A 7,405-nucleotide genomic window follows, 5' to 3' on the forward strand; every position below is an offset into this window, starting at 1 on the left:
GCTTTTCATGGATTGAAAATGTAACTTTTTTAGAATAATGTGATAAACATTTTTATTTATTTGAGAAATAGTATAAAATAAAATAATTGTAAAGTATATTTGTAAAGAAAATCAAATATAAGAAAAATTAGTATCACATGTAAAAAACTATATATATTAAAGTATATTTTTCATTTTTAAAGTTGAAATATGTAAAAATAAAGATGTAAATGTAATTGGGGCATTTGGAGGATGAGGACATTGAATTTGAAAAGAAGGTTTGGCCGGCGTGTTGGTGAGACAGGTACACACAACACAAGAGAACAGAACAGAACACGGACCACACAGCACTGTCTTGTGTTGTGATGAGCAAAGAGCATGAACCCTACCCAACGACACGGTCCTTAGTTGAAGAGTTTAACCACAACCCAGGTGAGCTATGTCTCTTTCCTATTCCTCACATCTATCTTTAACTCACATTTCCTAAACCTTGCGCTCACTTTAAGAAATGGGAATCCTCCAAACTTTTTCAAAACAAAAGCCTGTTCTCTCTTCTCTCTCTCTCTCTCTCTCTCTTTTCATTTCAATTTGGGTTGAGTTAAGATGAGACTTGAGAGGGGTGTGTGAGTGTGATTCCAGTTACTGCTTTGACCCGCTTTTTCTTCCATATCTCTCTCTCATCCCACTATTTCCTTCAGACATCACATGCATTTGCAATTTACAAAAGCAGGGTTTTTTCCTTTTTAAAAAAAGTACTATAACAAGTAGCAACTATAATGCTATGGGGGGCACTCTTTCCTGCGCCTACTCACGCAGATAAAGAAGATTCATAATTCTGACTGTGACTCCTCGTCAGAGATAACAGAGCACCACATTCAAAAAAATTCCCTTTTCTTATTGTCCCATCTCTGCTCTGCACACACACACAGACACTGTAAAACAAAAACGAACACATCTTCAAAATCCATTCTCTGTCCCCAACTCCACAACAACAGCAACCCCTTTACTCAAGATTCCGTTTTTTTTTTCTATCTCAAAGCCTTTTTCATCTTGTACAAAATTTCAATTTTGGAACTGTTTCTTCCCTTCACGTGATCTGGGTTTACTCCATATAAAGTTCAACTCTTCCCGGACTCGACTCTTTTTTCCCCTTTTATTAATTCGCCCTTTCATTGTCTGTATTGAATTATCGGAAACCCGTGTCATGAATTTTGATGCCTTGCGGGTTTTCAATTTTCAATTGCTGAATGATGGATATATAGTTTCTTTTGTTTTTGGAATTTGTGTGTAATAAAAATCTTGTGGCTGTTATGGGTGGTGATGGTAGAGTTGAAGTTGTGAGTGGCAAGGGGTGTTCGAGGCTGTTTTCATCTTCACTTCCTTCGTTCAGAGGTTTGCAACCATTGGAGCCAATGTCTCCTGTTTCGTCCTCTGTGCAAGTGCCATCATCAACTTCTCCTTTTGCCGGTCTCGTCATATGCGTCACTGGTTTATCTAAAGGTGTGAGTTCATTCATTTATTATTCAGCTTTTCACCTTTGGTTGGTTGGATTTTGTTTTATTTTTCTGGCTTGACACTCTCCACTGCTTTTTCTTTTCTTTGTTTCTCTAACCTTTTTGTTTCGATCAACCGATTACCAAGCCATTGGCTTGATTCGGCATAAGTGTTTAAATAACATCTTATTTTGCGAAAGAATGAACCTTATTCTTTCCATCGAGACGGTATCAACGGGTGAATAGTGGTTATCTTTTTTTGTCAATATAAGATGTCAAATGAAACATATTTGGACTTCTGTAATCTGCCGTTCCTGTTTTATCTTTCACAGTGAGCAAATGTAACAAAGGGTTGAGAAACAAAAGGGGGTCTGTTTTGTACTCTATTTGGTTGGTAATAATCAGTGCATGTTTTCATGAAATCTATCTTCACCTGTTCTCTTATGTTGTCTTCTCTTTTTGGCATGAAACTTTTCATGTAATTGGCTGAAAAGGTGTAGTTTTAGTTATCAGTCGAAATGATAGTAGATATTTTGTCACGTCTTTGTTTCTCTTCTCTCTCTTTCCGTGACTAGTTAAAGAGATATTCAGTTGTGTTGTTTTCTTTCGGTTGGTGATTTTGCAGAAGCAAGGAATCAGGTCATGGAGGCTACAGAGAGATTAGGTGGCCTGTATAGCCCTAATTTGCATCCTCAATGTACCCATTTGGTGGTTCAGATATCCTTTTCTGGCATAAATTATACGATTTTTCCTACATTGTGATAGCAATAGCATGATGCTGTAGTACGAATATTCAATGCTCATTTACATTCTGTTCACATTCAGAAAATATTTTCTTTACTTTCTCGGTTGTGTCAGAACAAAGTGTTGTACCTTATCAATTTCTCTTCTTTATTTAAATTTACTTGTACTGAGTTCAGAAAGATGTTATGTAATTTATTTATGTTTAGTGGATCTACCATATAACATGATCACAATGATTGCTTGTGGCCCTTTATCATAGCATTGGAATTCATCCAACGTTTTGTGTTGATTGGTTCATTGCCATCATGAAATCTTTAACGTGTAGTACAGTTTTGGTGGACGTAAGTTTGGGCATGCACTGAAGCATGGAGCAAAAAATGGGCTTTTTATTGTCACACTGGGTTGGTTTGTGGATAGCGTCAGGAAAAATGGTGATTGCCTTTAACTGTTTTCAATTTGAAATGTTTTATATTTTGGTTGGCTTTCTTGGTGATTATGATTCATCCCTCATGCTGTAGAGTCAAACAATACAGGAACGTGGCAACTTTCATATTTTGCATCTTTAGACCCCTTGTCAGATTGTACTCTCATAGTCTACTGGTATTTAACAAACTACACATTCTTGTAGTGATTGCAGTCAGCAGCGCAGTTTTTTGGTGATTATCTGGCTACACACTTCTTCTCATTCAGAGAATGAGTGGTTGGTTAAGCTTAAATTGATATATATTCCTTTTTATTTAATTTATTTTTTATTTCAAAGAATCCATTGGTTTTGTCATAGCAATAGCATCTAGCTGCACTTGATCAAAATATCATAAAAAATGCAGTAAGGAGCACTCATCTGTGTTGTCTAAGTTCATAGAGATTTTTCACTTTTTCTGACTAATTTTATTTTCATCTTCTTTAGCTCTATCTGGATTGATTTTAATAATTAAGTAGCGTGGTTGAACTGTTGTAACTCGAATGATGTATGAATTTAAATTATGCATGTTTATATTTTTAGTTGTTATAATTAAGTACATTATTGTATCTGCTGCAGTGAGGTTGAGCGAATCACATTATAGAGTGAAGAGTTATGGGGATAACAATGTGCTCATGGAAGACTTTAGGCCGCTTTCTGAGTATACAAATGCTGATAATCATTGTCTTCCGGCGAGAATCCACCAAGTGAAGAAAGCTAATAATGTTGAGGAACTTCAAAGATTCTCTGTGAGAGAGTCTATCAGAAATTCGGACTCAGCTTTGTCTGGTTGCTCCATCTATGTTGATCCAGGCATTTCATCCGAGTTGAGGAACAAGGTAAAATTGTGTTTGAGAACAAATACCTAGATATTTTGTGATCATACTATCCTAGCTATATTGGAAGTCTTTCACATGATATGGAGTCTGTTGCACAATAGTCATTATCACTTCCTTGTTTTGGTTAAGCTAGCGTCTGATTCCAGTGCTCTTTTCCTGGACGTTTATATGCTTTGCATTGTTTGGTAGGTTATTGAGTCTGCTTCAAGAGAAGGTGCTAATTTGGTGGAACAATGGTTTGTTGGCTGCAATGTTAGTCATGTAGTAACTGAAGGGACATCAATCCAAAGATACCTTGGATACTGTAATAACCTCATTACAGTAAGTCCTCCTACATTGTTTTCTAATATTTATCTAATCATAAGAAAGACCGTTTGAAGGGATATAACTTTCTGAAGTTCAAACTGTTTGCTTGTCCTTTTATTTTACCTTTTCATTCTATAGCTGCACAACTCGTGAAAAACATTAATAAGCTATTTAATTGTCATACACTACGTAGGCTTCTGCAGTAATATTTAAATCACAACGAAGTTCTTTGCTATGATATGTTTCAGCCTCTGTGGATAATCAAAACAGCTAAGGAGAAATATGTGCGAAGGCTTGTTCACATGTCTGTTGATTTGGCAAAGCAAGTTGGCCTGATGCTTGAAGACGTTAATAGTGGCATTTCAGGAAAGGTAATTTCTCAATATATCTTTACAGTTTTTAAATTCATTTTTTCTTATTTTTTGTGGTGCTTTGAAGTTTAGTAAAACATTTTCAATCTAGTTTTTTAAACATTGCTATTAGGTGTTAGAACCTTGGTTTTCTCCCTTGTGAAACTATAACATGAATTTTATTGAAGTGCAGGAAGTAATAAAGCAAAAAGCCACTGACTATCCTCTAGACAGTGAAAGTGAAGTCGGCTATGAAGAAAGACAACAAATTGTGAACTCTGCAAAAATTGGAGTCAGAAATCGCCGTGGCCGTCGAATGCAGGTCATCCTTTGATTCACTTCTGTTTATTCTGTGAGCTTGCTCTGGATTCCTAGCTGTCTGTCTTCCTAAAAATAATAGAAAGTCTTGTTCTATTATTTTTCCTCTTCCTAATATAGTTGTATGTTTTAAATGTTAAATTCACCTGAGTTTGTAGCTTTTAGTCCATTTAGGAATCATGTGATCCAAGATAATAATTTGGCACATGTTAGTTAAAACAAGTCTTAACACTAGAGATTTCAATTCTGTCATATGAAACTTGGGCATGACACATGAGAATGTTCAACCCCAGTACTATCCACCCTCTTTAATTTTTTATGCTTCTCAAAAAGGGCAAATTACATTGACACACCATGGGTTGTGAAAAAATAAAGTGATACAAAATTGAGTTGCATAAAAGAAACTCAATTGAATTGCACAAAAAAAAAATTGAATTGTTTTCTAAAAGCTTGAACTGAAATCTTATATTAGTTTAGTTTTAAAAAACTGAATTGTTTATATATAAAACTGTTTGAACTAAATTAGACTATTACTTATATGATTGGAAAATATAACTTGAAAATAAGATGTTCATTGTTAATACTTCAAATAATACAAGTAATTTAAGAAATTGAAAACCAATTTAGAATAGATTAATTTGGTTAAGTTCACTTTACTATGGTGTAATTTAAGAAAAGACAGCCTCATTTTGTTCTACTGTTTGATGTAATTGATGCTTTCGATTTATCGCTTATTTGTAGAAAAGGTTTGACTTCATAAAGCATCGGTATGAAACTTTGAAATCCCAATTAGGTTGGGACCCCAAAACTTCAACAATCATGTGCTTCTAGAGGATGCATTAAAAAGAAAGGAAAATATACATCCTATGGATTGATCACTTATTTGATTTGAACATAATTTTGCAGACTTGTCAGACTCCAATACGTCCTATAACACCCAACAACCTTCTAGACTCTATCTGCTGGTCTATATCTGACTCAACTTCAACTGCTTCCATCTACACAGACTCTTTTAGTGTTGAAGATCCTAGTGAAAATCACGCTTCAATATTTTTCGACGCAAAAGGGGATGGCAAGGATTCAGAAGCTTCATTTTCGAACTCTACTCGTCCTCTGACAGAAAGGTTGTTTATTAACTCCCTGTGACTTGTGTTACACCTTTTCCTTGCGTAGCAAGATATAATAAAATTAATGCTAGTCTTCCAATATTTTCTGAACATCTTCTGCAGTGAGAAATCCGAGTTGATATTCAAAAACCATTTCCTTACTATACTCTTCCCAATTGACCGTTTTTCCGAGATGGGTCCTTCATCGAGAACGTTTTTCAGCCATAATGGCTTTACGTGTCTTCAGGTGTTGGATCATATACATGCTTTTTATCAGGTATAGAGTTTATTCTTTTGTAATACATGCATCATCATCAGCTCTATCTAATAATATGGTTTCTGCTTCTATCTACTTTACGTTATGGTAGGAGAACATGTCAAGGCAGGAAATTGAAGTTGCAATTCATAGTGATTCAAGACATGCTGATAGGCTTCGATCAGTGTACTCAAGTAAGGAAACAATAGCACGTGGCCACGTAATGTTCAAAAGGGTTGAATTCTTGGGTAGTCGAACAAGTTTTGAAATGTTGAAGCGTGTAAGTGGGGAAAACAACTCCAACGTTTATGAGCTATTACTTAGGGCCTAAGGTGATATATCGTTTTACAGGAATTTCCCGTATTGGTATGAATAGCCAAAAATGGGAAATTTTAGCTTGTGAATATATCAATGATAGATTGGGAAATATAGTTGGTTGTTGATGGTAATCTTTTCATTGATACTTCATTGTTATTTTTGTTATATTAGTCATCGAGGAAAGGGAAAAAGGGTTTCTGGTATAAAGTGCGCACTTGGTCTTAAATATTTGGATTATAAGATCCATAGGATGAATGTTCTGAATGATATTTTATGTATACACTTTTCTGCTTTGTGCATTCAAATCAATGATAATAGGAATAGGATTTTAGTAATCATTTTGAGATAGGTTAAATTATAATGTTTTGCTTCAATCTGTCTATTGTTTTTACTGTAAAAATACAAATTTTCAATTTTACTGCATAAAAAATGTTCAAGATGAGAGCTGCTGAATTGTTCTAAAGGGAAAGTTACATTCACCATGTTTAAACAATTAATTTCTGCTGGAGACATTTCTCGATTTATAATATTACAAAATCATCTTGATGTTATTGGTCAAAACTGGAACATACAAGAAGTTCGGTCTATTACATAGGTGTCAATTCGGAGGGAGGGTGGAAGAGTTACCTTTTTATTTTAGTGACTTCATTGATAAAAGAAAATATCGGGTGAAGAAAACATCCTTTTGGAAATTTATTGACAATTTGATTGTATAGCTAGAAATTAAATAATTTTTTTAATCTTGATAGCATATATCACCTGAAAAGTAACAGTTTGATGATTAACTAGGGAGTTACATTTGCGTTCAATAATGAATAATTGTGGATATAATTTTTAAGGTGATTATTAACAAAATAAACAATTTTTTTGGTACATAATGTCTCCAAAGAAAAAATGTTGCATTGCATATTTATTACATGAATTGATTTTACAATATTCATAATTGTTCCTGCACCTTCCCATTTTATATTGAGATGCCACCAGAGTTTATGCATTTAACCTGACAAATCTTCCTCAGACACTGAATCATCAGAACCATGACCATCATTATCGGCCTCGTTCTTGAAGATGTCTTTTATTGGATCTCTAACAATGCAAGAATTCGTAGTTGAGTCCATAGAAAGTGTATTTGGGAAACTCTAGGTAGAAAGGTACTTAGACAGAATTTAGATTGATTGCAAGATAAATCCAATCCACTAGAAATATCACAAACTGACTTAGGAAATTCTTTTGAAT

General features: G+C 34.5%; 1 protein-coding gene across 2 annotated transcripts; it reads left to right on the forward strand.

The window, feature by feature from the left end:
* Window positions 1-247: 247 nt before the first annotated feature.
* Window positions 248-6,515, forward strand: LOC106761953. 2 transcript variants are annotated; one of them, XM_014645587.2, is made up of 11 exons: window positions 248-411; window positions 1,307-1,479; window positions 2,098-2,189; window positions 2,545-2,647; window positions 3,256-3,515; window positions 3,705-3,836; window positions 4,070-4,192; window positions 4,365-4,493; window positions 5,396-5,613; window positions 5,719-5,872; window positions 5,964-6,515. In XM_014645587.2, exons 2-11 carry the CDS (start codon window positions 1,392-1,394, stop codon window positions 6,180-6,182), a joined length of 1,518 nt encoding a protein of 505 aa, XP_014501073.1. In that variant the 5' UTR covers window positions 248-411; window positions 1,307-1,391; the 3' UTR covers window positions 6,183-6,515. The 2 variants fall into 2 exon arrangements, with proteins under 2 accessions (XP_014501073.1, XP_014501072.1); XM_014645586.2 differs by lacking the exon at window positions 248-411 and having other exon boundaries at window positions 449-1,479.
* Window positions 6,516-7,405: the final 890 nt, after the last annotated feature.

This window comes from Vigna radiata, chromosome 5, assembly GCF_000741045.1.
Source record: "Vigna radiata var. radiata cultivar VC1973A chromosome 5, Vradiata_ver6, whole genome shotgun sequence".
In the NCBI taxonomy this organism is placed as follows: domain Eukaryota; kingdom Viridiplantae; phylum Streptophyta; class Magnoliopsida; order Fabales; family Fabaceae; genus Vigna; species Vigna radiata.

Coding starts and splice junctions, on each gene's coding strand:
- LOC106761953 (XM_014645586.2), top strand. CDS start 1,290: ATGGGTGGTGATGGTAGAGTTGAAGTTGTGAGTGGCAAGGGGTGTTCG. Junction 2,648..3,255: donor GGATAGCGTCAGGAAAAATG/GTGATTGCCTTT, acceptor TATCTGCTGCAG/TGAGGTTGAGCGAATCACAT. Junction 5,614..5,718: donor ACTCGTCCTCTGACAGAAAG/GTTGTTTATTAA, acceptor CATCTTCTGCAG/TGAGAAATCCGAGTTGATAT.